At 41.9% G+C, this 24593-nt stretch overlaps 2 protein-coding genes across 7 annotated transcripts in view; one reads left to right on the forward strand and one right to left on the reverse strand.

Annotated features, from left to right (window-relative positions):
- The window catches only part of LOC137323610 (extended synaptotagmin-3-like), a 126080-nt gene extending 117154 nt beyond the window's left edge, over window positions 1-8926 (forward strand). Inside the window, exons 22-23 of the mRNA XM_067987293.1 lie at window positions 193-242; window positions 7019-8926. Coding sequence (XP_067843394.1) covers window positions 193-242; window positions 7019-7076 — 108 coding nt within the window. The 3' untranslated portion in view covers window positions 7077-8926. The remainder of the gene's footprint in view (window positions 1-192; window positions 243-7018) is intronic.
- Window positions 8518-24593, reverse strand: part of cep70 (centrosomal protein 70) — a 77225-nt gene continuing 61149 nt past the window's right edge. For 5 of the 6 annotated variants that reach the window (XM_067987298.1, XM_067987296.1, XM_067987294.1 and 2 more), the window contains 4 exons: window positions 23387-23555; window positions 23036-23150; window positions 10299-10378; window positions 8518-10008 (listed from right to left, as the gene is read on the reverse strand). In XM_067987298.1, the coding sequence (XP_067843399.1) occupies window positions 9947-10008; window positions 10299-10378; window positions 23036-23150; window positions 23387-23555 (426 nt within the window). In that variant the 3' untranslated portion in view covers window positions 8518-9946. Of the gene's footprint in view, window positions 10009-10298; window positions 10379-18429; window positions 18523-23035; window positions 23151-23386; window positions 23556-24593 lie in introns of those variants that run through there. The other variant, XM_067987299.1, reaches the window with a different exon arrangement.

A 24593-nucleotide genomic window follows, 5' to 3' on the forward strand; every position in this document is an offset into this window, starting at 1 on the left:
TGTTATAGAAATACTCCAAATGTCTCTTTAGCACATTGAGTATGATGATCACTGCTGTGTCCCTAAAATAAATAGATTTTGGGTATGCATATGAAGCAATGTTGCATTGACCATATTTCTTAAAGAATTGTGGATTACTGCAGTCTTTGATTTATACTAAGTTTTAACTTATTTACTTTTCTTTTATTGAAGGTATTGATTGACATTCCAAAAGACAATTTAAGCCCAGGTTTTACAGAATGGTAAGGTGTATTTCTTCCTTGTATCTAGATTTTAAAGTCATTAACAAGATATTTTTTATTCTTTGACTACACACACATATATGCCTTGGACATTTAAACACATAATTATAAAATAGTTAAACAAAACAGAATGCAAGATAATTTCCAGATTCCTCATCAAACATTCCTGCAAATACCTTTGCAGAAAAGCACAGGTGATTTTTTTTTAAGGAGACCTATCTCTCTCTCTCACCCGAGTGCAGACTGATGATATGTTCCCAAATCTCTGCCCTTTACTATTCTTTGGCTGGTTTCTGGGGAGTATACAAGAGCAACCCAGGTATCTGTCCCTCCCTGTGCAACTGATTGTATAGCAGAGCTTGCAAACTCAATCTGAGGAATCGTGAGAAACTGTAGGATTTTAATAGATTTAAAAAGATTTTTTTTTCTTTGGGAGGAAGTATTTGAGTAGTTGCAATCCTCTTATATTGTACATAACTCATTTTAATACATAGCTTGCTGACTCTACAAATATATATCTCACACACACACACACACACACTCTAGTTATATGGTGATAAAGAATGGTTACAGCGTGGAAGGAGGCCATTCGGCCCATTGAGTTCGTACCAGCTTTCTGCAAGAGCAATCCAGCTCGTCCCACTCCCCAGCCTATCCCTGTAGCCTTACAAATTTTTTCCCTGCAAGTGCATATCCAATTCTCTTTTAAAAGTCACGATTGAATCTGCTTCCGCCACCCATCCTACATTTTGTCCTACGTCAAATGGAAAATGTGTTATTTTTTTAATGTGACTTTAGATAGCAGTATCTTTGTAGTCCTTTGTTTCTTTGTCAGGAGTGGCCAATACACAAAACTGTCCCAATTTGTCCACATTTTGAGTCAGTTGGCTTCCTTTGGTGCCATTCAGACACTAAAACACGTTTGTTTGGTGGCTGAGTAGTCTTGCTTTAAAATGTGAAAATTTGCAGATTGACTGGGAAATAAATGAATTTATCATCTCTAGCAGATGACCCATTTCAGCATTAACACCTGTGACATGAAAGGGCTCTTTTGGCATAAAGGCACTACACACAGCTACTTCAGTTCAGATTTTAGTTCAGTTTCACTTTCTGGAATTGATGCTTAGAAACTGTGCTAGAAACAGAAAATGCTGGAAATACTCAGCACGTCAGGCAGCATCCATAGAGAAAGAAACAGTTAACATTTCAGATCAATGCTTTTCGTCAGAACTGGAAGAAGTTGAAGTTTAAACAGTTTTTAAGCAAGTACAGAGCCAGGGAAAAGAGGAGGGAGGGGAGAAAAGAACAAAAGGGAAGGTCTGTGATAGGGTGGAGTGCAGGAGTGATTAAAAGGGATGATGGTGCAAGGCAAAGAGGGTGGCTAAAGAAACAAAAGATGAATCTAGAGGAGCTGTAAATGGCAACATCAGAACCATTACCAGCACCTGTTGTTCGAAAAAATGGTAGCAGTGGTTATGATCTGAAGTTATTGAAATCAGTGTTGAGTCTGTAAGGTTGTAAAGTGCCTAATCGAAAGATGAGGTGCTGTTCCTTGAGCTTCATTGGAACGGTGTAGGAGGCCGAGGTCAGAGTGGGAGTGGAAGGGAGAATTAAAATGGCAAGCGACCATAAGCTCAGGGTCACGCTTGCGGATTGAGCGGAAGTGTTCAGCAAAGCGATCACCCAATCTGCGTTTGGTCTCCCCAATGTAGAGGAGACTGCATTGTGAACAGCAAATACAGTATACTAAATTGAAAGAAGTACAAGTAAATCGCTGTTTCACCTGCAAGGTGTGCTTGAGGTCCTGGATGGTGGGAAGGGAGGAGGTGAAAGGGCAGGTGTTGCATCTCCTGTGTTCACACAGGAAGGAGACCGGGTGTTGGAGGTGATGGACAAGTGAACCAGAGTGTCGCAGAGGCCTTCTGGTCAAAGAGCTAGGTTTTAAGGAGTGTCTTGAAGGAGGAGAGAGAGGCAGAGAGGTTTAGGAAGGGAATTCTAGACCGTAAGGCCTAGGCAGCTGAAGGCATGGCCGCCAATGGTGGAACAATAAAAATCGGGGATGCACAAGAGGCGAGAATTGGAGGAATGCAGATATCTTGGAGGGTTTTAGGGCTGGAGGAGGTTATAGAGATAGGGAGGGACAAGACCATGGAGGGATTTGAAAACAAAGACCAGAATTTTAAAATCGAGGTGTTCCTGGACTGGGAGCCAAGTAGGTCATCAAGCATAGGGGTGATGGGAGAACGGGACTTGGTGCGAGTTAGCATATGGGCAGCAGAGTTTTGGATGAGCTCAAATTTACGGAGGGTGCAAGGTAGGATTCCAGCAAAGAGAGCATTGGAATTGTTGAGGCTAGAGATAACAAAGGCATGGATGAGGGTTTCAGCAGCAGATAAGCTGAGGCAGGGACAGAGATGGGCAATGTTACGGAGGTGGATGTGGGGTCTGAAACTCATCTCGGGGTCAAATAAGATGCCAAGGTTGCAAACGGTCTGGTTCAGCCTCAGACAGTGGCCAGGGAACAGAGTTTGTGGTGGGGTCCGAAGACAATGGCTTCAATCTTCCCAATATTTAGTGGGAGGAAATTTCTGCTCATCCAGTACTGGATGTTGGACAAGCAGCGTGACAAATCAGAGGCAGTGGTGGGGTCGAGAGAAGTGGGAGTGAGGTAGAGCTGGGTGCCGTCAGCGTACATGTGAACCCTGATGTGTTTTTGGCTGATGACTCTGAGGGCCAGCATGTGGATGAGAAATAGGAGGGGGTCAAGGATAGATTTTTGGCGGATAATAATATAATAAATTGAGGCAGCGTAGACCCGTCGAATGCACAGCCTGTGCCATGTGGGAACTCCAGGACGCTTCCCGTGTCCTGGACAACCACAGGTGCAGGATGCATAGTCAGCTGGAGGAGCTCGAGCTCTGGATTTCAGAGCTGGAGCAGCAGCTGGCATCACTGCAGTGCATCTGCGAGGCAGAGAGTTTCGTGACAAGCTGTGGAGTGACCACCTCATGAAACGTGCTAAAGAGAGGGACTGGGTGACCGCCAGACAGACAAGGAGGACCAGGCAGATAGTGCAGGATTCCCTGAGGGTATCTCGCTCTCTAACCAGTATTCAGTTCTGAATACTGGTGGGGGAGGATTCCTCTGGGGAGTGCAGCCAGAGCCAAATCCACAGCACCACGGGTGGCTCGGCTGTACGGGTGGGTGGGGGGGGAGGGGAATGGTCAGGAGAGTGATAGTGATAGGGGAACAGATGCCATTTCTGTGGCCGCAGACGAGATTCCAGGATGGTATGTTGCCTCCCTGGTGCCAGGGTCAAGGATGTTACCAAGAGGCTGCAGAATATTCTGGAGGGAGAGGGTGAACAGCCAGAGGTCGTGGTCCAAATCAGTACCAGTGACATAGGTAGAAAGAGGGATGAGGCCTTGCAGGCAGATTTTAAGGAGTTAGGAAAGAGATTAATAAGCGGGACCTCAAAGGTAGTAATTTCCGGATTACTCCCGGTGCCACGTGCTAGTGAGTATAGAAATAGGAGGATAGAGATGATGAATGCGTGGCTGGAGAGATGGTGCAGGAGGGAGGGCTTTAGATTCCTGGGGGAGGTTGGACCTGTACAAGCCAGATGGGTTGCACCTCAACAGGGCCGGGACCAGTATCCTCGCAGGGAGGTTTGCTAGTGCTGTTGGGGATGGTTTAGACTAGCTTGGCAGGGGGATGGGAACCTGAGCATAAATTCAGAAGGGAGAAGCAGAGCTGGAAATGGAAGGCAGAAGAAACAAAGGTTAGAAAATAGACAACAAAGGAGTTTGGCAGTGCTTAATGGTATATACCTCAATGCAAGGAGTATAGTGAATAAGGCAGATGAGCTGAGGGCACAGATAGACACATGGCAGTACACTATCTTAACTATGACTGAAACATGGCTTAAACAGGGGCAGGAATGGTAGTTCAGCGTTCCCGGTTACAGGGTTTTCAGACAAGATAGAGAGGGGGATAAAAAAGGAGGTGGCAATATTGGTTAAAGAAACAATTACAGCTGTGAGGAGGGATATTAGAAGGATCATCAAATGAGGCCATATGGGTTGAGCTAAAGAACAAAAAAGGGGCAATCACATTGCTGGGGAGTGTACTATAGACCCCCAAACAGTCAGAGGGAGATAAGAGCAAAATGTAGGCAAATTTCTGAGAAGTGCAAAAACAATAGGGCAGTAATAGTAGGGGATTTCAACTACTCTAATATTAACTGGGATACAATCAGTGCAAAAGGTATAAAGGGCGCAGAATTCTTAAACTGCATTCAGGAGAACTTTTTTAGCCAGTACGTAACAAGCCCAACAAGAGGAGGGGTAGTTCTAGATTTAGTTTTAGGGAATGAAGCTGGGCAGGTGGAAGGAGTATCAGTGGGAGAAGCGCTTTGGTGGTAGTGATCATAATTCAGAAAGATTTAGCATAGTTATGGAAAAGAACAGAGATAGAACAGGAGTAAAAGTTCTAAATTGGGGAAAGGCCAATTTTGCTAAGCTGAGAAGTGATTTAGCAAAAGTGGACTGGAAACAGCTACTTGAAGGTAAATCAGTGTCAGAGCAGTGGGAGGCATTCAAGGGGTTCAAAGTAAACCCAAAAATGTTTTATAAATACATATAGAGCAAGAGGCTAACTAAGGAAAGAGTAGGGCCATTAGAGACCCAAAAGGTAATGTATGTGTGGAGGCAGAAGATGTTGGTATGGTTCTTAATACTTTGCATCTGTTTTCACAAAAGTGGGGGATGATGCAGAGATTGTAGTGGAGGAGGAGGAGGAGTGTGAAATATAGGATAGGATAAACATAGTGAGAGAGGAAATATTAAGGGGTTTAGCATCTTTGAAAGTAGATAAATCGCCAGGCCCGGGTGAAATGTATCCCAGGCTGTTAAGAGAAGCAAAGGAGGAAACAGCGGAGGCTTTGACCATCATTTTCCAATCCTCACTGACAGGCCTGGTGCCAGAGGATTGGAGGACTGCTAACGTTGTACCATTGTTTAAAATGGGAGCGAGGGATAGACCGAGTAATTCTAGGCCAGTCAGTCTAACCTTAGTGGTGGGCAAATTATTGGAATCGATTCTGAAGGACAGCATAAATCGTCATTTAGAAATGCATGGGTTAATCAAGGACAGTCACCGTGGATTTGTTAAGAGAAGGTTGTGTCTGACTAACTTGATTAAATTTTTTGAGCAGGTACCAAGGAGGGTTGATGAAGGTACCTTGTTTAATGTAGTGTACATGGATTTTAGCAAGGCTTTTGACAAGGTTCGACATGGCAGACTGCTCAAAAAAGTAAAAGCCCATGGGATCCACGGGAAAGTGTCTAGTTGGATCCAAAATTGGCTCAGTGGCAGGAAGCAAAGGGTAGTGGTTGACGGGTGTTTTTGCGACCGGAAGGCTGTTTCCAGTGGGGTCCCGCATGGCTCAGTACTCGGTCCCTTGCTTTTTGTGGTATATATTAATGATTTGGACTTGAATGTGGGGGGCTTTATCAAGAAGTTTGCAGATGACACAAAAATTAGCCATGTGGTTGAGTGAGGAAGAAAGCTGTAGACTGCAGGAAGATATCAATGGACTGGTCAGGTGGACAGAAAAGTGGCAAATTGAATTCAATCCAGAGAAGTGTGAGGTAATGCATTTAGGAAGAGCAAACAAGGCAAGGGAGTCCACAGATTCCTGAAGGTAGCAGGACAGGTAGATAAGGTGGTTAAAAAGGCATACTTTCCTTTATTAGCTGAGGCATAGAATATAAGAGCAGGGGGGTTATGCTAGAACTGCAAAGACATTGGTTAGGCCACAGCTTGAGTACTGCATACAGTTCTGGTCACCATATTACAGGAACAATGTGATCACAGTGGAGGGTATAGAGGAGATTTACGAGGAGGTTGCCAGGGCTGGGGAATTTTAGCTATGGGAAAAGATTGGATAGGCTGGGGTTGTTTTCTTTGGAACAAAGGAGGCTGAGGGGAGATTTAATTGAGGAATATAAAATTATGACGGGACTAGATAGAGTGGATAGGGAGGACCTGTTTCCCTTAACAGAGTGGTCAGTGACCAGGGGGTGTAGATTTAAAGTAATTGGTAGAAGGATTAGAGGGAAGCTGAGGAGACATTTTTTCACCCAGAGTGGTGGGGGTCTGGAACTCACTGCCTGAAAGGGTAGTAGAGGCAGAAACCCTCAACCCATTTAAAAAGTACTTGGATGTGCACATGAAGTACCGTAACCTACCGTGCAACGGACCAAGTGCTGGAAAGTGGGATTAAGCTGAATAGCTCTTTTTCGGCTGGCATGGGCACGATGGGCCAAATGGCCTCCTCTGTGCCGTAACTTTGCACGATTCTATGACTCTAGAGTTACCTAACAAAAATCTATTAATCTCAGGTTAACTTCAACAGCTTTTTGAGGAGAGAGTGTTCCAGATTTCCACTACCCCTTGTGTGAAGCTTCCTACATGGTCATCAGTCTAGTACACAGTTAAAGGCTAATTGTTAACCATGTGGCTCATAATTTCATTCACCGCATGCATAAGAGAGCAGGTTTTAGTTCATAAGGGAGTTAGGCTTCTTACCAAAACTACCCTTTTGCTGTGAGCACTAGTTTAGCGTTGAGAGAAAATTGTAATGAACACTCTGCGATGATTGGAAACATTTTTTTGAAGTCACAATTGGGAAAGCATTGTATTTCCTCTAATACTGTAAGTTGATACAGATCATTTGTTAAGTTATTGATATTTTCCTTTTATAACTTTCATAGGTATAAACTGACTGATGGATTGCCAAACAAAGCAACAAAAAACTTAATACTACAATGAATCCAGAGCCTTTTGATTTTCTATTGTCTAGTTTGAAGAAAGATCTTATATATTTTCATGTTAAATCACTGAATAAGCTTGCTGTTAATATTAAGTGTTCTGTTAATTTTCTTTTGGTGGCAAAGGACCAAGTTTCAAGAGATATAGAACTGCATGCCTAAAATTTCTTAAAACTAAGTGCCCAAATTAGTGTCAATTCTTACGCTAAGTCAAATGCTTGAATCACTGGGATCATGGTGAGGAATTGCACAAATGAATCTGAATATAGCAGAAAAGCTAAAGCCTACATGCCGACATAAGATTACATAGAAACAGTAGGAGGCCATTCAGTTAGATCATGGCTGATCTGTACCTCAACTCCATTTACCTGCCATTGATCCATAGCCCTTGAAAACCATACCTAATAAAAATCTGTCGATCTCAGTCTTGCAAATTTCAATTGTCCCAGCATCCACAGCCTTTTAAGGGAGAGAATTCCACATTTCTACTACCCTTTGTGAAAAAGTGCTTCCAGATTTCACTCCTTAATGGCTTAGCTCTAATTTTAAGATTATGCCTCCTTCCACCTGGATTCTTCCACCATAGTATAGACAGAGAAATTATTTCTCTATCAGATTCTTTTCTCTTTTTAAACACCTTAATTTGATTACCCCTTAACCTTCTAAACTCAAGGGAATGCAACCAAAGTTTATGCAACCTGTCCTCATAGTTTAAGCCCTTGTGTCATTCTGGTGAATCTGCGCTGCACTCCCTTCAAGGCCAAAATATCATTCCTGAGATGCAGTGCCCAAAACTGAACGCAGTACTTCAAATGGGATCCGATCAAGGCTCTGTACAACTGAAGCATACCTTCCTCCCTTTTATCTAATTGAGGTGTTTAAAATAATTCGCTAAGTATAATGGGCAATGGAGCAACAGTGGGTAAATGGAGCGGAGGTACAGATCAGCCATTCTCTAATTGAATGGTGGAACAGGCTCGAAGGCTGAATGGCCTGTTCCTATTCCTATGTTACGTTCCATCCTGCTTGAGATCAAGCAGCCTTTTTGATTACTTTTTTGTAACCCTGTACTAGCTTTGTACACATGGACACCCGTTTCTCGTCTCTCGCCATTAAGAAAATATTCTGATTTGCCTTTCCAACTCTGCAAAATTGCCTTTTGTGGGACAAGATTTGAGAGAAGAGTTCATAGCTTAGTTCAATTTAAGTAGAATGGCAAGGGCCAGAATTGAATCTCATCGTGGCTTTCTTGCGTACTCCTACTTTGACTGCATTAGCATTCTTCATATTACTATTCAGTTCAGTACTACTCAAATCTTTCCTATTTTTAATTTTTAAAAGTACTGGAAGAACAAGATGTAAAAAATCTCATGTCAGCTGGAAGTTATATATTCCAGACACAGAAGGTTGTTTGGTTTGTGCAAGTACACTGGATAAATTCATTTCTTGTGTGTTGATTTTAATGTATATTTTTCTCACGTTGTACATACTTAAAAACAATCAGTTTTCATTTTTATGCACAAAACATTTTTTTTTGGCTAAAAAGCCAACTTTGGACCAGGTACTTCTGATTATTCCCATAATCTGATATCAAAGTAGTGAGTCATACATCAGTGATTTACATTAATTAGACCAAAACAGATTGCAACACATTTCATTACTGTAAGAATTAGCCACATATTGCCAGTTGATACTTATATTAAGGAAAACAGGTCTATTTTTTAACATTTGTAAATGTCATGTGATGCTGGTTATTATTTCTTGAGTACAGTGCTTTAAGGAAAATGCTCATGAAATATGATTTGCTATTTATTAGCAGCTGTAAATAATAAACTGATTTCATAAGAACAACCACTGCGTGTTTACTTGGTTGAGTGTCCTGGCACTAATCAGATGTAAAGTCAGCTCTTTTTGTTAAAATCTATCATTTATGACATTTTAGTGACTATTATCAAAATATGTTCTGAGCCATTTGTTGCTGTACATAGGACCAGTCATCAAATTCCATGTGAAGAAATTAGTTGTATGAGCCAGTCAGATTTCCCATAGCCAATTGCAGTTTAGCAAGAGATGGTAAACTTTGCATTTTTAAACTTTTGCATTGGGACAGTTTTGGCTGACAAAAGTCTCCAAGGAAGGATTTCACTGACAAGATAAGTTGGGTGCGAAGCTTCATTGTTAGTATTCTTTTTGGATTGATGCAGAGGTACAGCTCATGTTCCTACCATAAACAGCTTCTTACTGTTTAAGCTCTTAGTAGTTTCTTTACCTCACATGAAACACCATTCTTAAAATAAGTACTCCTTAATCCAAACTTTTGTAAAAGTATTCATTATGTATTTCCTGCAGTTGAATGGCAAAATCTATCTGCAGCAGTGGAATAGGAGATGCATTGCTCACCACGCTATAAATGAACATTATTACACGAGGAAGTAGATCATGCTGTTTCAATTCCATCGGGCTTATTCTAGAACATTTCAGAATGAATATTTCACTTTTTTTGTTTGCTAATGAATCGCCACATACCCTGAAGATTTGCAAATATGTATAAACTTCAGCTGCCCCATAAACAATTTTCAGCTGCTGGGGAGAAATACTGAAATGTACAGCAACAGTGTCCCCTAGGACTGCACATTTTGTTGAAAAAATATCCACTGATTACAAAACAAAAACCAAGTATACTATTGTTGGCAAAAGAATATTTCATAGTTTGAGGTAGTTAAAACAAATTTAATTAAAGCATATCTAAAAATAAAAATCCTTACAGATTATAAATAGATAAGTTACAGTTTTGCAAAAAATAAACATTTTCATAAGCACCAGCTGGCCGAGCAATTCATTCGAAAGGCTTGGAGTTCTCTCAATTCTGTTTTATCTGGTTTGCAGCTTTAGCGCACAGACTGCTGGTAAAACATGATCCATACTGTCTACCTCTGTAACAAAAGAAGCAAGTTATACAATTGGAACATAGCACAATTTTGAATGGAGAAAAGTGCTAATGCCAACACATGTGCTTAAACTTAGGTCATTCCTCAAAAACAACATTGGAAAATTGAATAGAGTTATGGTAAATGCAAGGTTAAAATAAAATGTTAAAAAAAAAACTTACAGTACAGGCATAAGCCAACTAACCACCTGGATTTAAATCCTATACAAAAACCCACACTCTACTACGTCCTTTGCTTGTATTTTATACTAAAGTAATTAAGGAAGTTATTCTTACCCAATACCTGGAGCAAGTCCTGAAAAACAGTGTAGAATGCTGGGAAGAATTCTTCATGTTCTTTCAACTTGGTGATTATGCTAAAAAAGTTAAATTAATATTACTGAGCAAAATCTGTAATATAAACACAGGTGACTTCACTTAATGGATTAAATACAAACTTACTCTTAATGCCCTGCTAAAAGCAATTAGAACATAGCAAGTTTGAATGGAGAAACGTGGTAATGGCAACAGATGTGTTTAAACATTGGTCATTCCTCAAAAACAGCATCTACAACGGCAGTATATGTAAGCAGAGGACTGGGAGAAACAAGTAGCACTAGAGTAAAGAATAGGTCAGAAATAAGAGGGATCAGACAGGGGGCAAATGCAAGGCAATCAAAGATGAGTTTAGAGTGCACGTGTGTAAACATACGTAGCATAGTAAATAAGGGTGATGAGCTGCAGGCTCAAGTCACCACATGGAACTATGATATAGTGGCAATAACAGAGACCTGGCTCAAAGGGAACATGGGAACAGGAGTAGACCATTTAGCCCCTCGAGCCTGTTCTGCCATTCCAGAAGATCATGGCTGATCTGTGACCTAACTCCATGTACCTGTCGTAGCCCCATATCCCTTAATACCTTTGATTAAAAAAGTCGATCAATCTCAGATTTAAAATTAACAATCAATCATCAACTGCCATTTGTGGAAGAGAGTTCCAAACTTCTACCTTTTGCATATAGAAATGTTTCTTAACTTCACTCCTGAAAGTCCTGGCTCTAATTTTTCGGCTGTCCGAGACTCCCCAACCAGCAGAAATAGTTTCCCTCTACCCTATCAGTTCCCTTTAATAGCTTGAAAACTTCGATCAAATCACCCTTTAATCTTCTAAATTCTAGGGAATACAACCCTAGTTTGTGTAATCTCTCCTCGTAATTTAACCTTTGGAGTCCACATATCATTCTAGTAAATCTACGCTGCACTCCCTCCAAGGCCAATATATCCATCCTAAGATGCGGTGACTAGATCTGAACACAGTGTGGTCTAACCAGGGCTTTGTATAGCTGTAACATAACTTCTACTCTCTTGTATTCAAGTCCTCTAGATATAAAAGCCAGCTTTCCAATAGCCTTTTTGGTTATTTTCTGTACCTGTCCATGACATTGTAATGATCTATGTACATGCACCCCTAAGTCTCTTTGGAACTCCACTGTTTCAAGCTTCTCACCATTGAGAAAGTACTCTGATCTATCCTTTTTTAGGTCCAAAGTGGATGACCACACACTTGCCTAACATTGAAATCCATTTGCCACAGTTTTGCCTATTTGCCTATTAATATTTCTCTAATTTTATGCTTCCATCTACACTGCTTTCAATGCTGCCTATCTTTGTGTCATCGGCAAACTTGGATATGTGGCTCTCTATCCCGTCATCCAAGTCATTAATAAATAGTGAATAGTTGAGGCCCCAACACAGATCCCTGTGGGACACCATGAGTCACATCATGCCAATTTCAGTACCTGCCCCTTATCCCTACTCTGTCTCCTGCCACTCAGCCAATTTTCTAACCAGGTAAATAATTTGCCCTCAATTCCGTGAGTTTCAACTTTAGCTAATAGTCTCTTATGAGGGACTTTATTGACTGCCTTCGGGAACGCCATATAAATAATATCCATTGACATTCCCCTGTCAACTACATTAGTCACTGCTTCAAAAGATTCAATCAGATTTGTCAGGCATAACTTACCCATTACAAATCCATACTGGCTTTCTCTGATCAGCTGAAAATTTTCAAGGTGTTCAGTCACTATCCTCAATTATAGACTCTAGTAATTTCCTGGCAACAGATGTTAGGCTAACTGGTCTATAATGCCCTAGTTTCCCTCTCACCTTTCTCAAAAAGTGGAGTGACGGGCAATTTTCCAATCTAAAGGAACGGTTCCTGAATCGAAAGAACTTTGGAAGATTATAGTTAGGGCTATTGCAATGTTCTCAACTACTTCCTTTAAAACCATCTGGTCTTGAGGATTTGTCATTCTTTAGTGCCATTATTTTCTTTATTACTGTTAATTTGCTTACATTAATTATGGTGTGTTCAGCATACCTAGCACAAAGGAAGATGGTAGTGGTTGTTGGAGGCCAATCATCTCAGCCCCAGGACATTGCTGCAGGAGTTCCTCAGGGCAGTGTCCTAGGCCCAACCATCTTCAGCTGCTTCATCAATGACCTTCCCTCCATCATAAGGTCAGAAATGGGGATGTTCGCTGATGATTGCACAGTGTTCAGTTCCATTCGCAACCCCTCAAATAATGAAGCAGTCCGAGCCCGCATGCAGCAAGACCTGGACAACATCCAGGCTTGGGCTCCTAAGTGGCAAGTAACATTCGCACCAGACAAGTGCCAGGCAATGACCATTTCCAACAAGAGGGAGACTAACTACCTCCCCTTGACATTCAACGGCATTACCATCGCCGAATCCCCCACCATCAACAACCTGGGGGTCAACTTAACTGGACCAGCCATATAAATACTGTGGCTACAAGAGCAGGTTAGAGGCTGGGTATTCTGCACCGAGTGACTCACCTCCTGACTCCACAAAGCCTTTCCACCATCTACAAGGCACAAGTCAGGAGTGTGATGGAATACACTCCACTTGCCTGGATGAGTGCAGCTCCAGTAACTCAAGAAGCTCGACACCATCCAGGACAAAGCAGATCGCTTGATTGGCACCCATCCTCCACCCTAAACATTCACTCCCTTCACCACCGACGCACAGTGGCTGCAGCGTGCACCATCCACAGGATGCACTGCAGCAACTCCCAAACCCGCAACCTCTACCAGCTAGAAGGACAAGAGCAGCAGGTACATGGGAACAACACCACCTGCACGTTCCCCTCCAAGTCACACACCATCCCGACTTGGAAATATATCGTCGCTGGGTCAAAATCCTGGAACTCCCCAACAGCAATGTGGGAGAACCTTCACCACACAGATTGGTGGTTCAAGAAGGTGGCTCACCACCACCCTCTCAAGGGCAATTGGGGATGGGCAATAAATGCCGGCCTCGCATCCCATGAATGAATTTTTAAAAATGCTATCCTCTTCCTCTACTGTAAATATTGATGCAAAGTAATTATTTAACATGTGCGCCATTTCCTTATTTTCATTTACAATATCACCATTATCAGTTTTTAAGCGGATCACATTGCTCTTGACCACCCTCTATTTCCTAATATAGTTGTAAAAAAAATTGTGCGTTGATTTTGATATTGCTTGCAAGTTTCTTTTCATACTCCCTTTTTGTAGTTCTTACCACCTGTTTTGTCACCCTTTGCTGTTCTTTGTATCTCTCCCAGTTGCCAGGATCTGTGCTATTTTTTCCTTTTTTGTATGCTTTTTCTTTTAGTTTTACGTTGTCCCTTACCTCTTTTGTTGTCCATGGCTGTTTGTTTTGGCAAGTAGAGCTCTTGCTGCTTGGGGTATAAACTGGTTCTGTGTCACATTCAATTCTTTTTTGAACACCACCCAAAGATCTTCTGTTGTTTTACCCATTAACAGATTTTTCCACTTTACTGTGGACAGTCTGTGTTTCATTCCGTTGAAGTCAGCCTTACCTAAATTTAGAATCTTGATAGCTGATAGCTCCCTTTCAAACACAACGTTGCCTTCGATCATATTATAATCGCTATTACATTAAATGTTCAGGCACCGATAGGCTGTCAACCAAATCTAGCTCATTACTCATTATTAAATCGAACATGGCCTGCCCCCTTGTTGGTTCTAGGACATAGTATTGCAGAAAGCTGTCATGAACACAAACAAGAAATTTGCTACCTTTCTGACATGAGCTCGTCTGCTCATCAATATGAAAGTTAAAATCCCCCATTGAAATCACTCTGCCTTTGCTACATGCTTGTCTGATCTCTGCATCTATACATTCTGCCACTTCACAGTTGCTACTAGGGGGTCTATACACAACTCCCACTACAGTCTTAATTCCTTTTCTATTTCTTAATTCTACCCATAAAGTCTCCATTGCCTGCGTACCTCTCGTTATATCCTCTCATCATTGAAGTAATTTAATCTTTAATCACTAAGGCTACTCTTCCCCCCTTTACCAGTTTCCCTTTCCTTCCTGTAGACCTTATAACCTGGTATATTCAGTTCCCAGTTCTGACCTTGCAGCCATGTCTCAGTAACGGCTACCATGTCATACCCTCTAAGTTGAATTTGCGCCTGCAATTCATTCAATTTGTTCCTTATACTCTGCGTTTGTATAAAGAATGCTTATTTGGGCCACACACCCTAACCTGTCCTTCTGATCTAATGTTTTTCTCTCACATTTCTTATTTCTCTCTCCTAATTTAATTATTTTACATCTTTTAGTTTACCCTTTACCTGTAGTGCCTAAAGCATAATTTCTGACTATTACTCCACTCTCTTCCTATTTGTTTGTTTTAGAATTATTTATACTACCGTTTCCACTCGCGACCCCTCCCCCCCATTTACTAGTTTAAAGTCCTTGTGACCGCCCTATTCATCCTTTCCGCTAGGACTCTGGTCTCAGCCTGGTTCAGATGGAACCCGCCCCAACGGTACAGTTCCTTCTTGTCCCAGCAGTTGTGCCAGTGTCCCATGAAATGGAACTCCTGTTTCTCACACCACTCCTTCAGCCACTTGTTAACCTCCCTAATCTGCTTATTCCTATGCCAATTTGCAAGTGGCTCAGGTGATAATCCAAGAGATTATAACCCTTGAGGTCCTGTTTTTTTTAAATTTGGCTCCTGGTATTCTCTGAACAGAACCTCTTGCCTACTCTTTCCTATCCTGTTGGTCCCAACATAGACCACAACGACTGGATCCTCCCCCTCCCTCTCTAATATCCTTTCAAGCTAGTTCGAGATGTCCCTCACTCTGGCACCAGGTAGGCAACATACCATATGGGATTCTCAATCCAGCTTACAAAGGATGCTATCTGTCCCCCTATCTATTAAATCCCCTACAACTACTACAACACGCTTCGCCTCATCCTCCTCCCTTTAGACAGCCTCCTGCTCCAATGTGCCATGGTCAGCATTGTGGCTGTCCTTCCGAAAGTATTTATCTTTATCCGCACAGGTAGCAAATACATTGTACCTGTTGGATAGGATCAGAGAATTCTGCGGATTCTCGTTCTCTATCTCACCCGGGTTCCCCGTACTCTCTATAGATTTTAGGCTGATATGTTTTTTTTTTTAAAATAGCACCTCCTCCCGCTTCTATACCTAATTCCCACTCACCAAATTCTCAAGTTCCCATTTGGTTTGCGATGCCTGCTCTGAGCTTCAGCAGATAACCTTCTACTTTATACACCTTTTGAGAACAGCCTCTGGGCATTATGGAGGATTGGGTACTTAATATTCCTAGCTACAAGGTATTCAGGAAAGATAGGGAAAGAGGGGTAGCCATATTGATGAAAGAAACTATTATAGCCCTGGAAAGGGATAATGTATTTGGGGGGGGGGTCAAAGACAGAATCTATTTGGTTAGGATTAAGGAACAACAGAGGAGCTATTACGCTACTGGGTGTATACTATAAGCCACCAAATAGGAGAAACAGGAGAAAATCTGCATGCAAATTACAGAAAGATGCAAGAACTATAGAGTAGTAATAATGGGGGACTTCAGTTATCCCAATATAGACTCGGATAGTAACAGTATAATGGGCAAATAGGGGGAGGAATTCCTGAAATGTGTTTGAGAACTTTCTGGAACAGTGTTTTTCCAGCCCAACCAGGAAGGAAACATTGCTGGATCTAGTTCTGGGGAAATAGGGCAGGTGGAGCATGTTTCAGTGGGGGAACATTTGGGGAACATTGAACATTGATCGTATCATTAGGTTTAGAATAGGACAAGGAACAATCAAATGTGAAAATACTTAACTGGAGGAGCACAAATTTCAGTGAGTTAAAAAGGGATATTGCCCAGGTGGATTGGATTCAATAATTGGTAGGCAAAACAGTAATTGAACAATGGGAGGCCTTTAAGGAGGAGTTGGTTCGGGTATGGAGTAGACACGTCCCTACGAGGGGGAAAGGAAGGGCATCTAAAGCCAAAGCTCCCTGGATGACTGAAGATATAGAGATTAAAATGAAAAAGAAAAAGGAGGCTTATGATGAATGTAAGATTCATAATACAGTAGAGAACCAGGTTCAATACAGAAAGTACAGAGGAGATCCAAAAAAGAGAATAAGAGGGACAGAGAGATTATGAGAATAGATTAGCGGTTTACATAAAAGGCAACCCAAAAGTATTTTATAAACATATAAATAGTAAAAGGATAGTTAAAGGAAGGGTCGGACCAATTAGGGACAAAAAAAGGAGAGAGGCATGGCATAGCTGAGGTACTAAATGAATACTTTGCATTCATCCTCACTAGAGAAGAGGATGCTGCCATTGTAGCAGTAAAGGAGAAGGCAGTAGCGATATCGGGTAAGATAAAAATAAAGAGGGAGGTACTTAAAAGATTGGCTGTCCTCAAAAGTAGAAAGGTCAACCGGTCCAGATGGAATGCATCGTAGGTTGCTGAAGGAAGTAAGAGTGAAAATTGCAGAGGCTCTGGCCACAATCTTCCAATCCTCCTTAGATACGGGGACAGTGCCCGAGGACTGGAGGATTGCAAATGTCACACCCCTGTTCAAAAAAGGGGAGGGATAAACCCGGCAATCACATGCCTGTCAGCCTAATGTCAGTGATGGGGAAACTGTGAGACAAAAAATTCCAGGACAAAATTAATTGGCACTTGGAAAAGTATGGGCTAATAAATGAAAGCACAGATTTGTTAAAGGAAATCATGTTTGACGAACTTGATGGAGTTCTTTAATGAAGTAATGGAGAGGATTGATGTGTATATGGACATTCAAAAGGCATTTGATAAAGTACCACAAAATAGACTTGTTAGCAAAATTAAAGCCCATAGGATTAAAGGGACAGTGGCAGCGTGGATACAAAATTGGATTCTGAAAGAAATTAGTATTAGTAAAAAAAAAATAGTACTAGAGAAATTAATGGGACTAAAAGTCAATAAATCCCAAGGACCTGATGATTTACATCCCAGGGTTTTGAAAGAGGTGGCTATAGAGATAGTGGATGCATTAGTTGTCATCTTCCAAAATTTTATAGATTCTGGAATGATTCCTGAAAATTGGAGGGTAGCAAATATAACCCCACTATTTAAGAAAGGAGGGAAGAGAGAAAACAGGGAACTACAGACTTGTTAGCCTGACATCAGTAGTAGGGAAAATGCTAGAATCTATTATAAGGGAGGTGGTAACAGGACACTTAGAAAATAATAATAGGATTTGGCAGAGTCAACATGGATTTATGAAAAGGAAATCATGTTTGACAAACCTACTGGAGTTCTTTGAGGATGTAACTAGTAGAACAGATAAGGGGGAACCAGTGGATGTAGTGTATTTGGATTTTCAGAAGGCTTTCGATCAGGTCCCACACAGGAGGTTGGTGAACAAAGTTAGAGTGCATGGAATTGGGGGTAATATACTGGCATGGATTGAGAATTGGTTAACAGACAGAAAAGAGAGTAGGAATAAACGGGTCTTTTTTAGGTTGGCAGACTGTGACTAGTGGGGTACCGCAGGGATCGGTGCTTGGGCCCCAGCTATTCACAATCTATATCAATGATTTGGATGAGGGGACCAAATGTAATATTTCCAAGTTTGTTGATGACGCAAAACTAGGTGGGAATGTGAGTTGCGAGGAGGATGCAGAAAGGCTTCAAGGGGTTATAGAAAGGCTAAATGAGTGGGCAAGAACATGGCAGATGGAATATAATGTGGAAAAATGTGAAGTTATCTACTTTGGTAAGAGAAACAGAAATGTAGAACTTTTTTTAAATGGTGAGAGATTGGGAAATGTTGATGTTCGAAGGAATCTGCGTGTCCTTGTACATGAGTCACTGAAAGCTAACATGCAGGTGCAGCGAGCAATTAGGAAGGCAAATGGTATGATGGCCTTTATTTCAAGACGATTTGGGTACAGAAGATAAGGTGTTTTACTGCAATTATATAGGGCCTTGGTGAGACTGCACCTGGAGTATTGTGTACAATTTTGGTCTCCTTACCTAAGAAAAGATATACTTGCCATAGAGGAACTGCAACAAAGGTTCACCAGACTGATTCCTGGGATGGTGGGATTGTTGTATGAGGAGAAATTGAGTCGACTCGACCTGTATTCTCTAGACTCTAGAAGAATGAGAGGTAATCTCATTGAAACATACAAAATTCTTACAGGGCTCGACAGGGTAGATGCAAGGAGGATGTTTCCCCTGGCTGAGTCATCTAGAACCGGGGGTCACCATCTCAGAATGAAGGGTAGGCCTTTTAGGACTGAGATGAGGAGAAATTTCTTCACTCAGAAGGTGGTGAATCTTTGGAATTCTCTACTCCAGAGGGCTGTGGAGGCTCAGTCATTGAGTACATTCAAAACAGCGATCGATAGATTTCTAGATATTAAAGGCATCAAGGGATATGGGGATGGTGCAGGAAAATGGCGTTGAGGTAGAAGATCAGCCATGATCTTGTTGAATGGCGGAGCAGGCTTGAGGGGCCGGATGGCCTACTCCTGCTCCTCCTTCTTATGTTCTTATGGTGACAGAAAAAAAGAGATTAGTGGTGAACGGTTGTTTTTCAACCTGGAGGGAAGTATACAGTGGTGTTCCCCAGGGGTCAGTATTAGGACCACTGCTCTTTTTGATATATATCAATGACCTGGACTTGGGTATACAGGGCATAATTTCAAAGTTTGCAAATGACACTAAACTCAGAAATGTAGTAAACAATGTGGAGGATAGTAACAGACTTCAGGAGGACATAGACAGACTGGTGAAATGGGCAGACACATGGCAGATGAAATTTAACAGAGAAGTGTGAAGTGATGCATTTTGGCAGGAAGAATGAAGAGAGGCAATACAAACTAAATGGTACAATTTTAAAGGGGGTGCAGGAACAGAGAGATCTGGGGGTGTATGCACACAAATCTTTGAAGGTAGCAGGACAAGTTGAAGAAGCCTGTTTAAAAAAGCATATGGGACCCTGGGCTTTATTAATAGAGGCATTGAGTACAAAAGCAAGGAAGTTATGCTAAATCTTCATAAAACACTGGTTGGGCCTCCAATAAAGCTGGAATATTGTGTTCAATTCTGGGCACCACACTTTAGGAAGGATATCAATGCCTTAGAGAGGGTGCAGAAGAGATTTAATAGAATGGTACCAGAGATGAGGGACTTCAGTTATGTGGAGAGACTGGAGAAGCTGGGGTTGTTTTCCTTAGAACAGGGAAGGTTAAGGGGAGATTTGATACTGGTGTTCAAGATCAGAAATAGTTTTGGTAGAATAAATAAGCAAAAACTGTTTCCAGTGGCAGAAGGGTCGGTAACCAGAGGACACAGATTTAAGATGATCGGCAAAAGAGCCAGAGGCGACATGAGGAAACATTTTTTTATGCAGCGAGTTGTTATGATCTGGAATGCACTGCCTGAAAGGGTGGTGGAAGCAGATTCAATAGTAACTTTCAAAAGAGAATTTGATAAATACTTGAAGGGATAAAATTTACAGGGCTATGAGAAAAGAGCTGGGGAATGGGACTAATTGGATAGCTCTTTCAAAGAGCCGGCACAGGCACGGTGGGCCGAATGGTGTCCTCCTTTGCTGTACCTACGATGATACTAGTAAACTAAGACAAGGCTGAAACGTTTGCAACCATCTTCAGCTAGAAGTGCCGAGTGGATGATCCATCTCTGCCTCCTCCCCATATCCCCACCATCACAGAAGCCAGTCTTCAGCCAATTCGATTCACTCCACGTGATATCAAGAAACAGCTGAGTGCACTGGATACAGCAAAGTCTATGGGCCCCGACAACATCCCGGCTGTAGTGCTGAAGACTTGTGCTCCAGAACTAGCTGTGCCTCTAGCCAAACTGTTCCAGTGAAGCTACAACACTGGCATCTACCCGACAATGTGGAAAATTGCTCAGGTATGTCCTGTCCACAAAAAGCAGGACAAATCCAATCCGGCCAATTACCACCCCATCAGTCTACTCTCAATCATCAGCAAAGTGATGGAAGGTGTCGTTTACAGTGCTATCAAGTGGCACTTACTCAGCAATAACCTGCTCACCGATGCTCAGTTTGGGTTCCGCCAGGACCACTCGGCTCCAGACCTCATTACAGCCTTGGTCCAAACATGGACAAAAGAGCTGAATTCCAGAGGTGAGGTGAGAGTGACTGCCCCTGGCATCAAGGCAGCATTTGACTGAGTGTGGCACCAAGGAGCCCTAGTAAAATTGAGGTCAATGGGAATCAGGGGGAAAACTCTCCAGTGGCTGGAGTCATATCTAGCACAAAGGAAGATGGTAGTGGTTGTTGGAGGCCAATCATCTCAGCCCCAGGACATTGCTGCAGGAGTTCCTCAGGGCAGTGTCCTTGGCCCAACCGTCTTCAGCTGCTTCATCAATGACCTTCCCTCCACCATAAGGTCAGAAATGGGGATGTTCGCTAATGATTTCACAGTGTTCAGTTTCATTCGCAACCCCTCAGATAATGAAGCAGTTCATGCCCGCATGCAGCAAGATCTGGACAACATCTAGGCTTGGGCTCCTAAGTGGCAAGTAACATTCGCACCAGACAAGTGCCAGGCAATGACCATTTCCAACAAGAGGGAGTCTAACCACATCACTTCCCCTTGACATTCAACGGCATTACCATCGCTGAATTCCCCCACCATCAACATCCTGGGGGTCACCATTGACCAGAAACTTAACTGGACCAGCCATATAAATACTGTGGCTACGAGAGCAGGTCAGAGGCTGGGTATTCTGCGGCGAGTGACTCACCTCCTGACTCCACAAAGCCTTTCCACCATCTACAAGGCACAAGTCAGGAGTGTGATGGAATACTCTCCACTTGCCTGGATGAGTGCAGCTCCAATAACACTCAAGAAGCTCGACACCATCCAGGACAAAGCAGATCGCTTGATTGGCACCCATCCTCCACCCTAAACATTCACTCCCTTCACCACCGACGCACAGTGGCTGCAGCGTGTACCATCCACAGGATGCACTGCAGCAACTCCCAAACCCGCAACCTCTACCAGCTAGAAGGACAAGAGCAGCAGGTACATGGGAACAACACCACCTGCACGTTCCCCTCCAAGTCACACACCATCCTGACTTGGAAATATATCGGTGCTGGGTCAAAATCCTGGAACTCCCTTCCTAACAGCAACGTGGGAGAACCTTCACCACACGGATTGCAGCGGTTCAAGAAGGTGGCTCACCACCACCTTCTCAAGGGAAATTAGGGATGGGCAATAAATGCTGGCCTTATCAGCAATGCCCACATCCCATGAACGAATAAAAAAAAGGGATTGTACACCCTGTGTCAACTGCCGAGTTCAATTGTGTGATAGTGTTTTATACATAGGAAGGAAGCAATCCTCCTGGTGCCCTTTTACCTTGCAGTGTGCCATCAATCACAACGTAGCCTTGTGTTTTGTACTGCTTTCAGTAGAATCTTTCAGGACCAAAAAGTGTTGGTCAAGGATGGTTGGGAGCACAGAGTTTGGCATCGTCTATAGTAAAGAATGCCTTCAGTTGCTGATGTGCTGCTGACAGCAACGTGCCAAGGTAAAAACATCACAATGCGGGTCAGCCTTTGCTCTGGGGTATCACTCTTGCCTCTCAGTCAGAAGGTCATGAATTCGAGTCCCACTCTAAAGACAAACACATAACCTAGGCTGTCACATTAGTGCAGTACTGAGGGAGTGCTGCATTGTAGAGGTGGCATCTTTTTGATGAGACGATGGCCCCGTCTACCTTTTCAGGTGGACGTAAAAGATCCAATTGCACTATTCGAAAAAGAGCAGGGGAGTTCTCCTGGTGTCCTCGCCAACATTTATCCCTCAGCCAACACCTGTGTGGTCATTTATTTCATTGTTGTTTGTGGGACCTTGCTGTGCCTTATTTACCTCGGTCAAGCAGCTCACTTCACATTTAGAATTAAGCCTAATTAAAATTACAGTGTATTCCAATTAAATCTTAATTTTTTCCACTTTGATCCATTGATAGTGTAGCAGAAATAAAATTAATGATTAAACCTGATATTGTAGCTATTAAACTAAATTAATGTTAGAAGCCTGAATGCCACACAGTTTGTAATTTAACAGCACAAAGCGAGGGCCCCTCAAAGACTTCAAAATGCTGCAGCCATTCCAGAGTTTAAAACATGGGGAGAGGGGAAACAACCATCACAGTTCCCACAATCCAAGAAACACTGTACAGAAACAAGTGATCACTGTAGAATCAAAAATACAGCCTTTTTACGTTAGTAAGAAAATCTGAAGTTTTATACATGGCTTAAGATATATACTGCAAAAGTGTAATTTAAAACCTGCATGACAGAAATGTGTTAATAATGAATGGTAAATGATAGTTATTAAACAGAAAGTTGGTACTTTATATAACAAAAATCAAATATTTATTTATTTTCACAAGATTACAGATTCTTGCTAATAAAGAGGAATTATCCTTATTCTTTCCATAATACAAATGTACTCTAGGAATAAAAATAAAATTCCATAACGTCAAGTTTATTCAGTCTAATTTCAGAGATTCTCCAATTACAAATTGGGCAGATATAACTTTTTAGTCTGTCCTACTACATGTGTTTGACATATCTGACCAATGACAAAAACAAATACCTGTCTACGTCCTGGGTGCCCAGGAGTTGCTGCACTTGTCGGTAGGTGTCAGCATTGACAGAGCTGCACAGTTTTCCAATCATATTCACTAACACACTAGGAGGAGTGGATTCACCTGAAAAGAAATTGAAGCTTTCAAAAAGGTTATCTTCACAAGAAAATAAAACATAATTACAATAAGAATCAATGTTAAATTTTAATTTTATGAAGTGATTATATTTTAAGACAGCTGTGATCTAATTAATTCTTACCTCCTTTGTTTTTTCCCTCCTAACAATGTAGAACAAAATATTTCAATTTTATAGCAAAATATAACAGCTGCAGAAAATGCACTAAATTTTAGTTTCTTACCTAACCCCAAAACTTGTCGAAGATTTCGCATAGCATTGTTCATTTCACCAAGTTTACAGTATACTTCATTCATTCGAGGATAGACGCCACTGAGAGAACTCACATCAAAGAGTTTTTGGAAATGAGATACAATGGCCTCCAGTGTCTGTGGTGAAGCACTTTTACATTCCTAGAATGGTAAACAATTAGTTTGTCCTTCTACCTGACTACTTCATGGAGATATTAATAAATTTGCACAGTCAATAATATAGAATCATAATGCTGATGAATGTGTCACAGCAGTCAAAACTTGTGGTATAATCATGAAATCAATTACTGGATTCAACTTTTAACACATAATAAAAGGAATGTCCCATTGCCAAATCAATTGTAGAGAAAAATCTACATGGTATTAATCAACAAAGAACTTCAGATGACACCAAAGGAGTACAAAAGTTCAAGGTCACTCAGCTCGGATCCTGAGATTAAACTATTGTATCCAAATAAAAGAAATTTCAGCAGAGGGGGAGGCTATTTGGTCCATTCCATATACGACCTATCAACTCTGACCTTAACACCCTGCTCTTCCCCATGAATCTTTTTGTCTAATTACTTATAAAATTAACTAGTATATTTAATGAGAGATTTTTGAGCTTTAAAACAAAATTAAGCACATTTTAAGGTGGCTTGTGTTCTGCTAACAGTGTAGCCCTAAATTTAAGTTGGGGCAACAGTCGTGTGGGTGAGGACCGAGGCGGATGGCAAACCATCCTGACCTCGATATCGTGAGGCCTGAGTGATTTTAACTCATCTGCACGGGTCTCATCCGGGGGGGGCGGGGGGAAAGAGAGACACCTGGAGCAGGAGAGGCCTAAACTTTTCCCACAAGGAAAGTCAAAAAAGGAAACACTATTTTGGTCTTCTTCTGGCCCAGACTCCTCTTCCTGCTAGGTTGGCCTGACAGGAAAGCCACAACGGCTTCCCCATGCAGCAATTGGTTAGAATAGCAGTCTGATCCTGATGATGATTTTGGAGCCCGATCTGCATAATTAAAGATAGAGACTGACAGTTTTTACTGATCATCCCTGTCGCCTGCTGAGAAGAGCAGGTTAAAATCAGAACCTGTGAGAAGACAACAGGTGGCCAATTTTAACTGCCTACCTGCCCGATTTCTGCTTTGGCTGGGGGTGGGGAGGGGGGGTGCAGGGGTTAAAATCATAATGTGTGT

This window comes from Heptranchias perlo, chromosome 7 (assembly GCF_035084215.1).
Source record: "Heptranchias perlo isolate sHepPer1 chromosome 7, sHepPer1.hap1, whole genome shotgun sequence".
NCBI classification, from domain to species: domain Eukaryota; kingdom Metazoa; phylum Chordata; class Chondrichthyes; order Hexanchiformes; family Hexanchidae; genus Heptranchias; species Heptranchias perlo.